The sequence below is a fragment of the Girardinichthys multiradiatus genome, chromosome 10 (genome assembly GCF_021462225.1).
Source record: "Girardinichthys multiradiatus isolate DD_20200921_A chromosome 10, DD_fGirMul_XY1, whole genome shotgun sequence".
In the NCBI taxonomy this organism is placed as follows: domain Eukaryota; kingdom Metazoa; phylum Chordata; class Actinopteri; order Cyprinodontiformes; family Goodeidae; genus Girardinichthys; species Girardinichthys multiradiatus.
Window position 1 is genome coordinate 5736289 of NC_061803.1, and position 19024 is coordinate 5755312.

Genomic DNA, 19024 nt, shown 5'->3' on the forward strand with positions numbered 1-19024 from the left:
GTGGGATACTGATTATAAGCTGTAAAAGAGTGTATTACTGTTCCTAACATGCCTAATCTAATTAGATCATTACAAACAGTGTTCTTGTACTTGCATCGCTGCCAGATACAAGATCATCATCTCCTTTTGCTTTCATAACACAAGCAAAGCTAAAAGGTTTTGTTTCTTACCGGCGTCACATTCTGTGTTGCTGCCGGTGATGAAGCTGGTGCCCTCGGGACAGGCGCAGGTGTAGCCCCCAGGCCGGAGCAAACAAAGATGGCTGCAGGTTCCTTTACATGGATTCTTTACTGCATGTGCAAAAATCAATGAAAATGTTTTGGCTAAAACTAAAAATATAACTCAGATTCGATTACAACATACATTTTTAACAATACATACTAGAATTTTGGGTAAAAATATTAATTTAAAAGCAAGGTTAATAATTTCAGAAAAGGTAATAGTGAACTGCAACATAAAGAGTGTGAAATCTTAATAATCTTAAAATAAACTACATGCTACTACATTCTATTCATAACACACAATAATGTGTTCTTGAACATGCACTGTGTGAGTGTTGGCCTTACTGGCCAGGGAGTTGTATCTCTGCTGCTGGTACACAGAGGTCTGAGTCAGCCAGGGTCCAGCAGTGAGCAGTTTAACTTTGTCTCCGCGGCCAAACTTGTCCTGTCGGAACACCTCGCCTTTCTCCTGAGTGCTCCAGTAAACGTGGTCCTCAAATACGTTCACGCTGAAGGGGTTTCTCACATCTATGCAACACACAAACCCAGGTACACTATTTTTATAGGTTTCAGGCATGTAAATAGAGCTGGTTCTGATATTTCCCACATTTTCTATCTGGACAACCATCAACTTCAATGTTTTTCATTGGGATTTTATGTGACAACACTGTTCCTCATCCTAAATACACTATCCTCACAGGGAAACATAGTGTTGACAGAATCATGCTGCGGGTTTACTTTTCTTCAGATGGGACAGGGTAGAAGGTCAGAGTTTATGGGAAGATGGATGGAGGTAAATATAGGCCAATGCTGAAAGAAACTGGTTAGAGGCTACTAAGGTACCAGGTCATCATTTAAATGAAAGCATAATTAGATCCAAACTGTAATTGCATCAAATGGTAGATCTAAAAATTACTGACTGAAAAGGACTGAAAACATATGCACATGACACTTTTCAGATTTGTATTTGTTAGTCCTTTTTGATGACCCCCTTCCGGTTCCTTACCTATAAAAACAGCCGTTTTGCGTTGCTCTCCTGAAGGCAGAATAGACTCAATGTGACTTTCCTTCGAGTCCGACCAGTAAATTCTGTCTCCGTTGGTGAAGTCGATTGACAGGCCAGTGGGCCAACCCAGGCGGTCAGCCACTAGAACCTTTCTCTCCTGTCCGTCCAACCACGAACACTCAATCTTAGCTGCGTCCCCTCGGTCTGCCCAGTACAGCATTCTGCAGATGGACAGCAGGAATTAGAAAATCTTACAGGTTTGTTTCAATTTACTCACAATCCTCTTCTGCCTTACCCGAGCCGAGGGTTGACCGCCACAGCAGATGGGTACCCCAAATCAGTCTTAACAAGATGCTTCCTGTAGCGTCCATCCAACATGGCCACCTCTAACCTCCTTAGCCTGGAATCTGCCCAGTAAAGGTTTCTACGAAGGAAAAATACAAACTTATATTAGTTGGCATTTTAGTTTAGTGATTTTGCTGATTTAAGAACAAATTTCTCTACTAACTAAAATAATTTATTTATGAATTTTATTAAAAAGAGGACAGTGCTGATAGGCCCACTCACCCGCCCACCCAGTCTACAGCAATGCCATCTGGTGATGTGACGTATTTGATACCGAGGTCAACAGCAGCACCAATGTTATTACTGCCATCATCCACTGAAGGTATGTACGCTCTCTTAATGGCACCGGCTTCAGAGTCCTTACCAGCAACAGTGAAGTACACCATGCCTGAAAAGGATGCAAATAAGATGTAAAACTTACTGTATCACTTGTAGAACTGATGATCGGTCCCAATGTCTTACTGAATCCAGTGTTGTTGTGGTCCCAGTCGTAGTCCAGAGCCATGATGCGCTCCTCCTCTTGGAGGAAGTCGTGGTAGGTTTCTGTCTGCAGGTTGAACCTCCTGATCCGAATGCTCTCAGGGAGCAGCAGCAGAGGAGCAGCTCCTGAGGAAGAAGCATACAATTTCATGCTTCAATGGATATTTACCACAATTACATGAAAATAAAGCCACAGCATCACAGTGAATGCCTATAGCAATTAAATGACCATAGAGCAGTGGTGTCCAAAGTCAGTCCCAAAGGACCAGTGTCCAGCAAGGTTTAGATGCTTCCCTGGTTCAACACACCTGAATCAAATGAATGGATCTTTTTAAAAGATATGCAACTGCTACTGAGGACTGGGTCTGGACACTACTGCCAGAGAGGACTGCAGCTTCAAATTATGCATAAAGGTATAAGCTTGATTTTTTTTTCATCAAACTATCTTTATTTGCTTCAGGCCCACAAACGGTTGCGCTCACCTTCAGCCTCACACATCTTGCCATCACCCACTTTCCTGTAGCCAGATGCACACTCGCAGTCGTAGCTCCCTTTAGTGTTCTTACAGACCTGAGGACAGGTACCATACTCTTTACACTCGTTGATGTCTACAATAGAAACAAGAAGGTCAGGTTCTGGAAGTTAGCACAAGCAGGGTTCTGGACATGCCAGTTCTTAGACTACGGGGTAGTTTTACTGTGTACCAATGCAGTTGTAGGTGCTGTCTGGGTCCACTTCATATCCGGACCTGCAGGAGCAGATGAAGCCTGTACCGTTCAGGTTGGTGCACTCGTGCTGGCACAGCTTCTCGTCGCAGTTTCGATCTTGCCCAAAATCTGGATTCAGAACATTGTTAAAGAACACAAGACTAAAGGGAAAAACACAGCGTTCATCATCACTCATCTAAACAAGAAGAATCCTGCATAAATGATTGATTTTTATACATTTTTATGTTGAAAAAAATAGTTTTAGGGTGTATTAAATCAGCCAATGACCAACATACTTACTGTTTTTTGAATTAAACCACAAATATGTATAATCTAAATTACTGTTGTCTCGTTTTCCCCCAGAATAGACATAGAATGACTCAAGACGTTTTCCATAGCATTAGTAAGTGTTTGTGTTACTCACTGCAGCCCATTTCATCTGTGCGGTCTCCACAGTTGTCATTGTGGTCACAGACGAACGGCAGGGCAACACAGTGTCCGTTGGTACATTTGAACTGGTCCAGCGTGCAGGGGGGCAGAGTGGGCTCACGGCCTGTGAAGGACACATGACTCATTACCGAACCCAAACAGAGCTGAGTGTTTCCGACAAACTCATCTGGAAAAACAAAATCACCTGAGAGCTAAAGATCAAATACCTTTTCTATATAGTCGCTTAGCAACAGCACTATGATGCCAAAGGCTGAGAAGCTACACAAAAACAATGCTCAAATTGCTGACTGTAACATATGACCAACACAATGTTCACCCTGCCCCTAACAACATAATCTTCTCTAAGAATAATTTGATGGATGTTTAAGCCGATTGTGCAGCATTTTCATGAAGTGAACTACTTTCTTATCATCTGGATGTTTGAGGCTTTGTGACCTGTGCGGTTCCTGATTTTACATCGGGATTTCCCGTTTCACTGATCTCAGTTCAGGAAAGGTCAGTGCATTAGTGGGGTTTAGACTAATGCTTGGCAACCTCAGAAACTTATCACAAATCTGGTTATGCCTACATTTAAAAGACAAAACAAATGGACAACATGGACAGCAGTGCACCTAACCTGATTTGTAGTTTGCAGATTTGCATTTGTGTACATTTTTCTAAGTTTTCTCTTAGGTGTTGTTTTGATTTGGATGGGGTATTATGGTTCATAAATGCTGATAAACTGTGCATTTTTGTCGTCTGTGTATGTGAGTCATACAGAGGTCTTCCTTTTCATCGCTGCCGTCTCCACAGTCATCCTTATTATTGCACAGCAGGCCTGAGTAGATGCAGTAGCCGTTTGCACAGCGGAACCTGGACGGCATCTCACATGTGACGTTCACTGGTTAGAAACAAATGTAAGTGCAGAGAAATCTGATTTTAATTCAGAAATAAAAAGCTGTTTAAGCAAAAGTTTTACTGTTTTACTTCAGAATTTTCTTTCTAAAATTTGAAAGGGTATAAATCATTTTAATTGATTTACCTTTTCGGTTTTGTTTAGGCTTGTAGCTCACAACAATTATAATTTACATGTCTGAAGTTCAGAAATATATCAAAATTTAAATAATTAAAGCATATAATTTATTCAGTGAGTAGGAGGAGGTCAGGAAATATGTTGTCTGGAAGCAGTAGCATGGAGACCTACCAAACCAGCAACCTACCTATGGATTTAAAAGCTCTAATCAAATCCCATCCCCAAAACACTGAATTCTGGCAACATTCAGGGAGACAAAGCTGCTTGTTCCAGCCCTGACCTGCTTTTTTTAGTCTAATGATCAACTCCCTAACAACTGTGCCACCAGAATGCTTTATATTAGCATGCCATAAGAATGTGATTGAAAGTCTCACTCTTCCTTATGAAACCAGTTTAACTTGTGAAGGTTTCACAGAACTGTTGTGTAAGTCTACAGTTAGTCCTCTTAGCTGAGCATGTAACCTGGTCCTAAATAAGTTTCTTTAAGCTAAAGCCACAGATGATGTGGTTCTGATGAAAGGAAAACTACTGATATAGGATTTGTTGTTAGCAGAAAAACAGGTTGCTGCTGCAGCTAATTAACATGAGCAATTTTATTTTAACAAAAATTGGCAACACGTCCACTTGACAAATGCCCGTTAGAAAGGTCTTTTTGTGAAGAAAATAATCAATGATTCTATGATTTAGTTTTTGGTATTCTGGCTAAAAAACATAATGCCATTTGACCTTTAATATATTGCAGACAATTAAGAGATCAAAAGAAATAAGACAAAACTTTTTACAGAATATCATAAGACAGTAAAGAGGTAATTTTTCTCACAGCAAAGACTGAGCACTTCGTCGGAGCGATCTCCACAGTCGTCAACGCCATCACACACCCAGCTCTGACTCACACACAGCCGGTTCGCACACTGGAACTGAAAAGGAGGACACCACCGGCCTCCTGGGTAACGAGTAGCTGAAAAGGTCGAAAGGATCAGAGAATATAAAAATAAATAAAACTGAATCGAATTGAACTGAATACAATTATTTTCCAGAAAATGTTTACTTACGTATCAATAGTGATATTTTTAATACTATTAAAGCATTGTTCCAATTAAAGCCGGACAAGAAAATAATTAAGTGAAAGAAATGACTGAGCTTTAGTATATCACTTAAATATAATGTTGTTACATGTCCATCAAGAAACACACTTTTTGAAAATAATTATAAAGATGTAACCTGTTGTAAGACTACATGTTCATTTTTGAAACTATTAATTTAGAATAATAATCTTATCCTCATTAATACAAGTGCACTAAAATACGATGGAGGCCTGGTGGGTCATTGTTAGTTTTCGTGTTTACTCACGACAGCTGGTCTCATCAGACAGATCCAGACAATCGGCCCGGCCATCACACTGCAGCGCCGTGGGGATGCAGTGACCAGAGTCACACTGGAAGAACCCTGGGCGACACGTCAGCAGCTCTGTAAGAGAGAAAAGCCCGCATCAGGGTATATACACATTTTCTGCTTCAAAATTCCTTCATTCTTTTCTAGAGTCAAATTTTGACTTTCGGGACATCTGAGTACATCCTGAAAATAGTAGATGGGTGTTATTCTCTGTGTTTTTCACAAATTTTAAGTTTTAACTTTTAGAAAAGAATACATAATAAAGTCTGGAAAGAAGACTTTTTCTATGCCCAGTTTTTCCAGGTCTGTGCAGGAACCCTGTTAAATGTACAGTGGGTTTTACTGCATTGGAAACTCACCGCAGTCTCGTTCATCTGAGTTGTCTCCGCAGTCGTTGTCATGGTCGCACTGCCAGTTTCCAGGGATGCACTGAGCGTTGTCGCATCGAAACTCGCTTTCAGTGCAAGACCTTGGCTCTGAAAAAAATCAATCAGAGAGGAACATTTATCTGCAGTGTGGTGGAACTGTTTTACACATTCTGCACAGCATCAGCCTATAAAGAGCAGAGCAGCGGATTCATATGGTATAAAACTAGAAAGGAAGAAAAAATAAATGAACAGGTGAACAAAAAGTAAATTTATTAGATTGAAAAGTAAACTTGCATTTTCTGGGTTCAGAAACTACTATGCAACTAACAAAACAGATTCAAAGCAAGAAAATATATAGTGTGTAACATTTTGCAGAAGTTTCAAGAAGCATGAAGAATCTGAGACCCACCGCAATTTCGCTCATCGGATCCATCGCCACAGTCGTTAGTGCCGTCACACTTCCATCGTATGGGAACACAGTGGTGGTTGTCACAGCGGAAATCTCCCAGAGGGTCACAGGTCAGCTCCTCTGTTTAGGAGTATCCACACATGATCAGTGTACAGCGTATTAAATATGATGTCAACCCCGCTGCCACATCTCTGCCTCCACATAATTGAACATACACGGACGGATAAGAACTGACCACAGCCTTCCTCGTCGCTGTTGTCGATGCAGTCGTTTGTGCCGTCGCAGCGGGCCCACTGAGGAATACAGCGGTAGTTTGTCTTGCAGGAGAACTCGGTGTCTTCATCACACTTGTAGTCTGGACCCACTGATAAGAAACAGAGAGAAATCAGAGACGAGATCTGACAATAACATGAGAACTCTACTGGATCAGTTCTAATACTTACTGCAGGTTTCGTACGGCTCATCTGACCCATCTCCACAATCATCCTGGGCATCGCAAACGTAGCTCGAAGGTAGACAGCGGCCATTGGCACACTTGAACTCTCCTGGTCGGCATGTCCTCTGAGCACAAGTGTCGGCATCCTCATCGCTGCCGTCTGGGCAGTCGTTTACTCCATCACAGTGCCAGGAGACAGGGATGCACTTCTTGTTTTTACACTGGAACTGGTTAACCTCACACCGATGATCACCTACAGGAACACGAAACACACATGAACCAAGTTCTTATAGCGATCTGAGCAGATTTAAACCTACTGGAATTTTACATAACTATATATTAAACGGGAGGATGTAATTAGTCACTTCAGCTTGACCTTTTTTTTAAGCTAGATATTCTACAATGATGCATTGAATTGCAGCAGGTTTATAAAACTTCCATACTGCAAAGAGCAGCGTCCTCATCTGAGCCGTCTGGACACTCTGGATGGCCGTTGCAAAGGAAACCGGGGAAGGTACAGTTACCATCCTGACACTGGAACTGGCCGATGGGGCAATATCTAGGTGGGCAGGTCAGAGGTTCGTCTGAGCCATCGCCGCAGTCTGATTGGCCGTCACACTTCCACCATATAGGTACACATCTATAAACAGAAAAACACACAAAATAGTAACAAATAAACTCATAGGATAACAAGACAAACTTCTTTCATTTTATGTTTTAAGTTTGTATTTTATTTGATTACGTGATGTGAGCAAAAAGTAGTGCATATTTGAATCAAATATCAATATGTGATAGTTAAAACAAAAGTAATAAATTAACAAGATAAATCATTTATTTCAAAGGTTGAGTGCTTCATACCTACAATGAATAATTATTTATTAATTACATAACTGATTAATCAAATGTTGAAATCATTCAATTAAAACCTTAATTAATTGTATGTTGAAATCATATAGAATTATTTTAGTATTTATTGATTTTATTTTTCCTGTGGCAAAGTTTATCAGGAAATAATCTAAATTGTCAGTATGTGTTATTAAAGAGTGCAACATTTGATTGGTTGACTGGTGCAGCCACCCAATAACAGACTAAGCACTCTGTTAGCCCCGCCCACTGACTATGACGGGTTAGCTGACAGCTAAAATAAAGTCATATATTGCAATAAAAAAGTATGTGAAATAAATAAACAAAAACAAAATAAACAGGTAATTATATTTGCTTTTAGCATATAATAGTTTAAAACGTTAATGAATTATTTTAACATTTAACTCATTTTATTTGATAAAGTATTGAAACATATCTACTTTTTTCAATGCACTTACTTCAAATTTTGTTAAATTATCACATATACAAATTTTTGAATAACAACTTATAATTATATTAAATTGTGGCACATTTGGCTCGCAATAATTATGTGTCCTTGCCAAGGGAATTAAACTTCAGTTTTAAAGTTAATCATAGTTAATAAAATAGTGATTCAATAAATACCACCAGAGCAGAATAGGGGATTACTTAATGAAACAGCATATTCTATCGGACTAACTTCTCATTATCCCCGCAGCGGAACTGGGTGCTGGAGCAGTCTGCCACACACTGGATCCTAAATCCCACAGCTAAGCCAATGAAATGATCTGGACACTCGCAGGAAGCACCCTGGCCTCCAGGAGCGATCAGGCACAAATGACTGCAGGTAAGGTGATGTGAAGAGCAAGGGTTCTCACCTGGGGAATAAATAGATTCAAAAAACAAAGCATTTATGTTGAATTTTGCTCAGTCACTGAATATTAAGGCATGTACATAGTCATTTACTTCTTGGCTGTCTGTAGGGGTGGTGGACTCGGATGTCATACGGCCGATGGGTGTTGTTCCCCATAATGGTGCGTTGCTCGCCAGTATACTTGTGCGCTCTCTCTATAGTGTGAGTGTTCCAGTCCGTCCAGTAGATCCAGTCTTCGAACAGGGAAGCAGCAAACACATGAGGAAGAGTGCCAGCAATGGACCGGTGCCGGTTCTGGCCGTCCATGTCTGCAAAGCTGTGACATTTTGGATGGTTTAAACAAAATCAGACATAGTGTACATTTGCAACCCTAAAATTAAAACACTCAGGTATAATGTACAGTGCCTCGCCAAAGTATTGATACTACTTGAACTTTTTCATGTTTTGTCACGATACAACCACTTTTTCTGAGTCTGCTAACTCACTCCAAAAAGTTAAGATGTGAATCAGCAAAGAATATTTTGTTGGTGGTGTAGTCAATGGTCAGAGCATTGGGCCACTCCAACTTGGTTGTGATAATGGCACTGATGTTTTTTCCATCCATGCCAACTCTGCCGATATACGCTTCATCCCCCCAGTCTGTCCAGTACAGCCATCTAAGAAAAAGAGACATTAAAGATGAGAACAAGTCAAACATGTGACTGGGAGGGAATTTTAAATTCTATTTATTTAAACAGAGAAAAAGAAGTAAAAATGCAATGTGTTTCCAGATAAGTTTGATTATCTCCATTATTCTTGGGCCCTCGCAGGTTAATAATGATGTATTGGTATTAATTTTAGTTCTTAAAGTTCCAGCTACAAACATATTTCACAGGAACAAATTTATAGACGTTTTTTGAATTTCTTTCATTGTGTATATTTGTGCAAGCCAGTACCCATATTTGGGGTTGACGGCCACAGCACGTGGTCGGCTGATGAAATAGGTGTCATTTCCATTTCTGAACTCTCCAGTCACCAGCTTCTTCTGGTAGCGTCCATCCAACTCCATCACATGAATTGAGCTGTAATAACTATCCACCCAGTACAGCTTCCTGCAGGATACAGAATATCCTTACTGGCTTGCTTTAATTGCGAACATTTTAAGATAACCTCCTCTTTTTAACTGAACACTGCTTCCTTTTTACTCACCTGCCCACCCAGTCTACTACCAGGCCTTCAGCTCCTCCGATATTGTGATCCACAAGTGTCTGCCTGTTGCTGCCATCAAAACGCTTTCTTTCAATCTTCCCTGCACCAACATCCAGCCAGTATATCCATTTCTCATAGTCATCATAATCTACTGCAACCACATTGGAGAGCCCCTGTTGCACTATACCAGATTTTGACCCATCTACGAATAAATAACGGATGTAGTAGCGATTGGTGTACAGCAGGTATGAGGGGATGCCGCTGCTCTGACGACAGGTGCGTCCGTCTGGTTCGCGGATGTACCCAGGAGCACATTTGCAGTGGAACGACCCAACGCTGTTCTCGCAGATCTGACTGCACACAGCAGGCGTGCTGGTGCACTCATTCAGGTCCTCGCAGGCTTTGCCATCGGGCATGAGACGGTAGCCTGGGTTGCAGGAGCAGTAATAACCAGTGAGGGTGTCTGTGCAGAGCTGAGCGCACTTATGGACTTGTGGGTTGAGACACTCATTGATTCCTAATTACAAGGATAAAAAAGTTAAACATCAGTTTTTGCAAAGAAAATTTTAAGAAGAAAAATAATCTGGTTAACTCTAATTATAAATAATGTCAGCTTCCCAAAAGCTAATCTAAAAAAGTATTGATATTTTAACTTTAAACACATCAGTCTTTTAGGGATTTTCACCCTTTAGCCAGTATGTTTACATAGCTCCACTGTGTTTTTGTTGATACATACATTTCCATAAAATACATCATACATATACACATTTTTATACATGTACTGTAGAAGGAGAAAAAGTTGCGCCACCTGGTGGACAAACATTTGAACGGAAACGTTATCGCTGGTAGTTCTAAATGAACACCCAACAGAGGAATCCAGTAGTTTATGTTAAGATAAAAGTGTGATCAAAAATGTCTCCTTCAGTGATTTTCAGTTTGTTTTGTCCTCAGGAACAATGGTGTCTGCTTTTAAGCAGCTTACCCATTTTAGGCCTATTTACAGTACTGAGATGACAATATATAAAAAAAATAAAATCTAAAAAATTCATTCCATTCAACCAAAATGGTTTTTAATATATAAAAAAAGAATGGCACAAAATCTTTTAAGGATTTCATCAGGGTTAATCTGCTGGCTAACTCTAACCCTAACCCTAACCCTAACAACATATCCTGTTTGGATGATACTTCTAATCTGTCTTCACTGTAACGAATGAAACAGAATAAAGTACATGAGCTTAATTCTCTCACCACAGCCTTTTTCATCGCTGTTGTCCTGGCAGTCCTTCTGCCCATTGCACACCTTTTGGAGGTCAATGCACTCTCCTGAGTTGCACATGTAATGCTGGGGTGAGCAGGTCGGCTGCGGCGTGACGCACAAGCTGTCTGCCTCATCTGAACCATCCAGACAGTCGTTATCTCCGTCGCAAGTGTAGGAGGGTGGGATGCATGCTCCATTACTGCAGGTGAACTGGCTGCTGCTGCAGGTGTCATATTTACAGTTCAACTCGTCGCTGCCGTCTCCGCAGTCATTCACACGGTCGCAGCTGCGGGAAATTAGCTTTAGTTTCTGCTAGATAAACGTCTGCTGTTAGGTGATCACAAATGTTTCACACTCACTGGTATGGGATGAGGATGCAAAGTCCGTTGGCACAGGCAAACTCGTTCAGATGGCAGGTCCGGTTGGGACAGTTCTGGAGCTCGTCGGCTGCATTGGCGCAATCTTTCTCCCCGTCGCACACAGAGTTCAATGGCACACAGCGTGGGTGGCCCGGGTACCAGGTTGGACAGGTGAACTGGCTGGAGCTGCAGGTGCGGTCACCTACAGGAGATAGATAAAGGCTTGAACTGTTAAAAATGGTACCATACCAAGTAAGATACTGCAAAATGTGTGTTTCAGGAACTGTAATTTTGAAGAATAATACAATAAATTATTATTGTTCACATTTTCTCAAGGAACAACCACCAACTTGTATGTCATGTCTATTTCTGGGATTTCATGTGATACACCTGGGGTGGCCAACTCCAGTCCTCAAAATCTGGATAGCTGCACGTTTTTAATGTTTCTCTGGTTCAACAGACCTGAATCAAATGAACAGTTCAATACTAGGCTTATAAATCAGTCTTCAATTCAGCTGTTTGGGAGCAGGAACAAATCCTGAACTATTCAGGACACTGGCCCATTTGGTTCAGGGTCATTTACTAAAGGGATAGTTTAATAGAAAATAGCTCCTAATTGTGAAGTAAAATTAGGTTTTACAAATTAAAATCTGAAGAGTGTGGCTGGGCTTTATATTCAGCCACCCTAAAATGTAAAAGAAGTGCACCCAAACACTTTTAGAAGTCACCTTATAAGCAAATATTATCCATCATTTTCAGATCTTTGTTTGGAAAACATTTCTGGAAAACATTTTCCTTCCAGTTCATAATTATAAACTACTTTGGGTTAGTCTGTTGCATAAAGTACCAGTAAAATGCTTTGAATCTGGAATTGCAACTCGACAAAACTTAAAGAATCAAATGGGGTAAGAAAACTTTTGAAAACACTAGAACAAAACATCTATCTGCTTCCTCACCACACTGCAGTTCCGGGGCCTCATCGCTGTTATCCCAGCAGTCATTGTTGCCGTCACAAACATCTGATTGAGTGATGCAGTTCCCGTTGCTACATGTGAACTCATCTGTAGCACATGTTCTGACTATGTCCGCTGCACAAAAAAGAGAAATCACATTTTGATGTGACTCAAAAGCATCACATTTAAAATAATATGCATGCAAGCAAATGTTTCTTAAAAATGGAGCAGTGGGAGTCACAAAACAGATCAATTTTATGCTTAAATGGAGAAGGTTTACCACAAGAAGGAGGTTCATCTGTCTTATCACTGCAGTCAGTGATGGAGTCACAGACCCATGACTGAGGAATGCACTTTCCTTCGTCACAACCGAACTGATTGGCAGCACATGTACGACCAGCTGCAGGTGTGACACACAAACACAACAAATGGAGGTTATAAAGCCTGAACCTTTAAATAAAAACTCTCTACAAAGGAAGAAGATTTCCTTCAGTCTTTTACCACAGAAGAGAGGATTCTCATCACTGTTGTCACCACAGTTGTTATAGCCGTCGCACAGATTTTCAGGGTAGATGCAGATATTGTTGTGTTCACACTTGATCTGGCCAGCTGGACATATGCGGACAGCTACAAAACGATGAAAGACACCATAAAAAGTCAGATAGATTGAATGAATGGAGAAAGAGATGAACCTTTGGACTAACTGATAAACAGATGGATGGATGGTGAGCCTGAAACTTCTACACTTGTCTTATCTTTAACAGCTATCAGAAGAAACACACTGTGTAGCCCCGATGTTGATCTATGCTTATTTTAAGTGGGTTTTTTTTGCAGCACTAGAGGCCTTTATTTTTCAAAAGTGAGCTGACAGAACATGGGGTGGAGAGAGAGGGGAAGATATGCAGCAAAGGTCACCGGGCTGGGACTCAACCCTTGACAGGCTGCGTCGAGGACCAAGGCCGTGCTCTACCCCTACACCACTATTGCATCCTAGATCTATGCTTATTAGTCTATGAATCAACCTCTTGCCCGGCCCTGTCATCACTCACGGCAGCCAATTTCGTCAGAGGTATTGTTGTCTCGACAGTCGTTGCGTCCGTCGCAGACATAGTCTGAGTTAATGCAGCGTCCGTTGGAACAGGTGAACTCAGTGGCTGGGTTGCATGTGGGGAAGGCGCAGCCCCGCTCGTCACTGTTGTCAACGCAGTCGTTGGTGTAGTCACAGACGTAGCTCATTAAGACGCAGCGACCATTGTCACAGGTGAAGTCCAAGGATGAGCAAGTGTGGAAAGCTGAGGGAGCACAATGGGAGATTACAGCTTTACTCTTGCTGTCGAATTAACTTTCTAATATAAAACAAACCATTTCATGCAATAAAAAAGATTATTTTTCTCACCGCACACTCTCTCCTGCTCATCGGAGTTGTCCTGACAGTCATTGTAGCCGTCACATTTCCACCGTGCTGAAATACAGTTACCATTCAAGCAGGTGAACTGTTCAGGCTGGCAACGTTTCCCTGTGTCTTTGATGCAGTCTTTGCCATTATTTGCGAGGTACCAACTCCCCTCATGAGGACACTGGCATTCTGGGCCCACTGGACCTGCAGGAACGATCAGGGAGAAGGTGAGCGACAGTAAGGGAACCAGACCTGTCTTTTTAATTAAAAGTTATCTCTTCATGTTGTGAGTGTTTGAAAGGCTAAAAATTAAAGGTGCCTTACATTTTAAAACATACGCTTACTAAGAAATTATGGTTGAATTTTACTTTGTTAAACTTAAATCTTATCATGAGGTTGAATGTAGAAGACCACAGACACTAATGCAAACACAGAAAAGTAAAGAAAAAAAAAGGCATTCTGCACTGGAGCATCTTTTTTCAGCAGCTAAACGATTAATTAGCTCTCACCTGAAACACAGATGTGACTACAACCTCCGTTAAACTGCTGACAGAAGCTGGAGCACACCTCCTGCTTAGAACCTGAATAGACGTGGATGTCATTGGGTCGATACTGCAAGTCCTGGGCTATCACTGCAAAACCAGAGCCGTCGTCCTTTCCTGCCCGAAAAACACCCCTTTCCGTCCAGTCCGTCCAGAAGATGTCCTGCTGGAACACAGTCATGGAAAACGGGTACTTGACTCCCTGGACGATAACCTGTCGGTTCTCACCAGTCAGGGTGGCCCGTTCGATTTTGTCACTGTGGAATGGCATTGGAAAACATGAATGAAGAAATAGGGGATATTTTCCAATATTTATGACATAGGGACATTTTAGACTTACAGCGATGCATCAGCCCAATAAAGCATTCTCTCCTCATAGTCTATAGAAAGGCCATTTGGTGTTATCAGACTGTCGTTGATTATGGGGCTCCGGAAGTGCCCACCTAGCGTTGCCCTCTCAATCTTAGCAGGAGTGCCCCAATCAGTCCAGTACATGTAACTGGGAATAAAGATGTGAGAGAAAGGAGAAGAGACTTTAAACATAACATGCTCTATAAATATGTTGAAAGCAGCTTATAATAATGAAACATTTTGCAGCTTTTACCCATAGCATGGGTCAACAATGATGCCTCTGGGAAGATTTGCGTGAGCAATGACTGAGCGGTTCTGCCCATCTAGTCCAATCGACTGGACATTACGCCTATAGTAGTCAGTAAAGTAGAGACGCTTGTGGATCCAATCATACGCCAGCCCATCTGGATGATCCAAGTCTGGGGAGTAAATGAAGAAAATGATGTAAAAAAGTGACTTCAACATGAAAAAGTAAATTGGGATGAAGCTTTGCAGTAAACTCACCCGAGGCCAGGATAACAGGAGGGTTGGTGATGGATGTTGTTGTGATGTAGCCAATCCTGCTCCGACCTAGTCCCATCAACTGGGTGAAGAAAATTCGCTTCTCCTTGAAGTCATAATCCAGTGCCAGAACATTGTAGCCCAAATCTACCGTTGGATAAGGAACGCTGTGATCCGTTGGGTCTAATCTTAGACTATTCACCGTGTAGTCTGTGGTGAAAACTAAAAAATCATCCAGACCGTAACCACACGATACACCGTTACTAAGGAGTGAGCCGTGAGCGCAGCCGCATTTAGGTCTCTCCTGGTCGGGAATGGCAAAGCAGAGCTGCTGGCAGCGTCCGTTGTTATCATGGCAAGGGTTGAAGCCGACCAGGTTGGCAGATGTGGGCTGGACGTGAGAGTCAAACACAGCGACATCCATCCCCCCATCAAGGCTGTCCCGGATTACCTGGAGACATTAAAAGCATATATACTGTTTACAAGGAAGAACAACTGCTGTTATTTCTAACAGGCCACAAACTTAGTTCCTGGCCCAAACTACTATGATGCAACCAACGTCAACCGATAAAAATGCTCAGCTACCAATAGGATTCTGCACATACTTCATGTGTTTTCATCTATGTTCTGTTTTCATACTTCTTCATACCAATCTGTTGAAGATGCCAAAGAATCAATGTCCTGTTTTGTTGTATTTTACTACTTGTACAAGGAAATGACCGTAAACAGATTTTATATTTATTTAATCTAAACATTTTCACTGTTAACACCTGTTATGCAGATTACAGAGGTTTCCTGCACATTTTTTCTACACAAGTCAGGCTTTAAACATAAAACCTGCAAAACCACAGACAGGGTGGAATAAATGAGTTAGATGAATTGATAAATTGAACTGAGAAATTTTAGATATGGAATATACTGTAGTTTGAAAATTTAAACATTTTTCCACCCTCTTCCTGGTCCATACCTATTCGGCCTTGGAAAATACTAAAACATGTTTCCATTGAATACCAATATATTACTGCCCGATACCGACAGTGTTTACACTAATTCAAATGTACATTTTCCTGTTGTCCAATTAATGAAATAAGGTTGAAAACATAAAATACTAAAGCTTATTGAACAGGATGTTGGACATAAATACATAATACAAAGATTTGTGAAAATCCTAGTGTAATCAAAGCCTAAAACCATTATTAAAATGACTGAAATGAAAAGTAAGTTTACGTTGTTTGTGAAAGAGTTTGGACAGTATAAAGTTTTATTGTTTATATTATTTATTTTTATCTATGCGTTTTTATATTAGTATAGTTTATAAAATCACTTTAATACTTGCGCCATATTTCATGTTTTGCACTAAAATAATTTAGATATATCTGCAGAAAATGAAATAGCATCTGTTAAAAGAAACCCATTACTCACTTCTGGCTGGTCAGTATTGGCTGGATCCTTACTGGATTGGAAAAGCTTCTCAAGCTTCTTATCTACCCACAGCATGTAGTTTCCAAAAATAGCCAACCCTGTTGGAGATGGATAGCGGCTCCCGTAGCGGATGATCTGCCGCTGTGTTCCATCAATGGCCATGCGAGAGATCATATCAAGAACATCGTCAGTCCAGTAGAGAAAGTTACTGGTATAATCAACAATTAGACCACGAGGTGAAGCAAGGCTCTCGGATGCCAAAACAGTGCGATTTGTCCCGTCAAGCAGGGCCCGCTCAATCTTGGGCGATTGGCCACCATCCGTCCAGAACAAGTAGCGGAGTTTGGGGCTGACTGCCAAGTCCCTGGGCTGATCCTCAAAACTCTTGAGAAGAACCATTCGGTAGGTGGTGTTGATGGTCAGAACTTCCAGGAAGGTCTGTTTTTCAAAGGCATTGGTGAAGTAAATATTGCCTGAAAGTGAAAATAGAAAAAAAAAATTAAATTCTAAAATATAATTACATTTCTGTGATCTTCCTCTCTGCTTTCAAAGATGAGCAATGCACAGATTTTAGAGCCTTAGATTCAGTCATACCTGCAACCCAGTCTACAGCCAAACCCTGAATGCCTCCTGATCCAACGCCTGAACTGATGACACGGCTGAAACTTCCTCCATCTGTTTTGGCCCTGAAGATGCCTCTGTATGACGAGTAGCTGCTGTCTTCACTCCAATAAACAAATCCAGATTCAATATGGAGGTCCAGCTTGTTCTTAGTGGAATAAATTGCTGCAAAGAAACCATCAGATCCCACCTGCTGTTAGTGGAAAATTATAAACCAGACTTCATAACCAAAATGCTAAACAATATATCATCAACATACATCGACCAATAGGCACCATTGCCTCAGAATGGTCCGAGCTGTTTATGTGGAAGCCACGGATGTACTTAGTCGTGGCGACGACAGCAAATGATTCATACTCTTCACAGCGGGTACCATCAGGAGAGGGGTAGAATCCTGTGGTGCAGGCGCAGGTCTTCTGATTTCCAGGTTTGGGAAGACAGAGGTGTGGACAGCCTCCGTTGTTAGAGCTACAGCCATTTGTAGTTCCTGCTGAGTCTGATGAAAAGGAAACAGAGATGTGAATGTAGGTGTTTCTAGACTATCTGATCCTACAGAAGTGTAATGCCGCTAAACTATTGAGACACGTAACCATGCCTCAGTGTTATGTTAGAGGGTGACGTAAATCCTAATAAAAAGTCAAATAAATTGATGCAATGAGAGCTGGTTGATTTTCAGCATGTTACTCTACCTGAGTTGGTTGGAAACTAAAACGATCTTTATGATCACTGAACACATCATGTGTAGTAGCTACAATTAATCGTGCTCATTTCAGGTATGTTTTAAAAAAAAACAACATAGTTGTAAGACGCTATTTAAATGGAACAGGAGTTCATTTAGGCTGCGAGAAAGAGCATGACTTTCAGCAGATAACATGAAGGCTAAACTGACTACAGGTAATTTTACCTGTTTTGTTTCTGAGCTTTGCAACCTCTGTCTTGGAACATAATGGATCTACTGGAATACACTAGAGCTCTTCATTCATTAGGAATACACAAACACACTTATGTTTTAAAAATGCTAGTCATGCGTATAATATTAATTTTTAAACTTTAGTAAAGTGTTTTCATAGCAACTGCTCTCCTACACATGTGGAGTGTCATGCTCTTACTATAAATCTGATTGGGAGTCTAGAAAAAATACTTTCAGTGCGTTTTCTTATAGTTCTCAAAGAGAATCAGGAATCTGTCAGAGCTTTACAAAAGATCAGAAATAGGCTAAAAAATTTAGATTCTTGAATCTGAAAGAAATAGAAATATAAGTTTTTATCAACATACATGTAAGTCTATATATATATATATATATATATGAACATACTGTCTCTGGCATGGACTTTAAGGGCATGCAGGTTGGATATGCCGCTCCGCATCACCACCATATTGGCTCCATTTTCTTTGTCCACCCTCTCAATGACCTCATAGTCCAGGTCGGTGTAGTAGAGGTAGCTCTGGTAGACTGTAAGTCCCCACGGATGGGACAGGCCGCTAACCACTGTGACACGGGTCACTCCGTCCATGGTGCCACATTCAATCTGGGCAAACAAAATGGAACATTTAAGAGTTAGGAAAACCAAAGCAGAAAAGAACAATAAAGGTAAAGATCATTATGACAACAAAAGCTTGAAGTACGTTTTGGAATTTTTAAATACCACAAGATCAGAGTTTGATATTACTTATAAAATTTCATAAGGAGCCAGTGCAAAATGCCCATGAGAGCTTAGTCATCTTTGAAGAAAAAACAACTAGGACAAAAGAAAATCTGGAAATACTAAAAGATCTATAAATTCTATCCAAGATGCACTGATAAAAGATTTTCTTGTCGATGCTGATTGCCATTTTTCTTTAAAAGGTCTATACTGCTAAATCTCAATTTCACCATTTCCCTTTTCTTTT

The 19024-nt window shown here is 40.8% G+C and overlaps 1 protein-coding gene across 1 annotated transcript in view; it reads right to left on the reverse strand.

The window, feature by feature from the left end:
* lrp2b (low density lipoprotein receptor-related protein 2b) overlaps positions 1 to 19024 on the reverse strand; it is a 45940-nt gene that overhangs the window by 3855 nt on the left and 23061 nt on the right. Inside the window, exons 36-72 of the mRNA XM_047376294.1 lie at positions 18450 to 18663; positions 17394 to 17630; positions 17108 to 17299; positions 16514 to 16986; positions 15095 to 15542; positions 14844 to 15009; positions 14580 to 14738; positions 14207 to 14496; positions 13698 to 13901; positions 13351 to 13593; positions 12803 to 12928; positions 12582 to 12701; positions 12305 to 12436; positions 11349 to 11550; positions 10980 to 11275; positions 9732 to 10248; positions 9479 to 9634; positions 9029 to 9199; positions 8636 to 8859; positions 8370 to 8547; positions 7270 to 7466; positions 6834 to 7079; positions 6626 to 6754; positions 6391 to 6510; positions 5973 to 6089; positions 5572 to 5688; positions 5042 to 5179; positions 3967 to 4089; positions 3184 to 3312; positions 2757 to 2888; positions 2535 to 2660; positions 2035 to 2178; positions 1795 to 1960; positions 1523 to 1651; positions 1228 to 1448; positions 567 to 749; positions 171 to 290 (exon numbers count right to left, since the gene is read on the reverse strand). Coding sequence (XP_047232250.1) covers positions 171 to 290; positions 567 to 749; positions 1228 to 1448; positions 1523 to 1651; positions 1795 to 1960; positions 2035 to 2178; positions 2535 to 2660; positions 2757 to 2888; positions 3184 to 3312; positions 3967 to 4089; positions 5042 to 5179; positions 5572 to 5688; positions 5973 to 6089; positions 6391 to 6510; positions 6626 to 6754; positions 6834 to 7079; positions 7270 to 7466; positions 8370 to 8547; positions 8636 to 8859; positions 9029 to 9199; positions 9479 to 9634; positions 9732 to 10248; positions 10980 to 11275; positions 11349 to 11550; positions 12305 to 12436; positions 12582 to 12701; positions 12803 to 12928; positions 13351 to 13593; positions 13698 to 13901; positions 14207 to 14496; positions 14580 to 14738; positions 14844 to 15009; positions 15095 to 15542; positions 16514 to 16986; positions 17108 to 17299; positions 17394 to 17630; positions 18450 to 18663 — 7285 coding nt within the window. The remainder of the gene's footprint in view (positions 1 to 170; positions 291 to 566; positions 750 to 1227; positions 1449 to 1522; positions 1652 to 1794; positions 1961 to 2034; positions 2179 to 2534; positions 2661 to 2756; positions 2889 to 3183; positions 3313 to 3966; positions 4090 to 5041; positions 5180 to 5571; positions 5689 to 5972; positions 6090 to 6390; positions 6511 to 6625; positions 6755 to 6833; positions 7080 to 7269; positions 7467 to 8369; positions 8548 to 8635; positions 8860 to 9028; positions 9200 to 9478; positions 9635 to 9731; positions 10249 to 10979; positions 11276 to 11348; positions 11551 to 12304; positions 12437 to 12581; positions 12702 to 12802; positions 12929 to 13350; positions 13594 to 13697; positions 13902 to 14206; positions 14497 to 14579; positions 14739 to 14843; positions 15010 to 15094; positions 15543 to 16513; positions 16987 to 17107; positions 17300 to 17393; positions 17631 to 18449; positions 18664 to 19024) is intronic.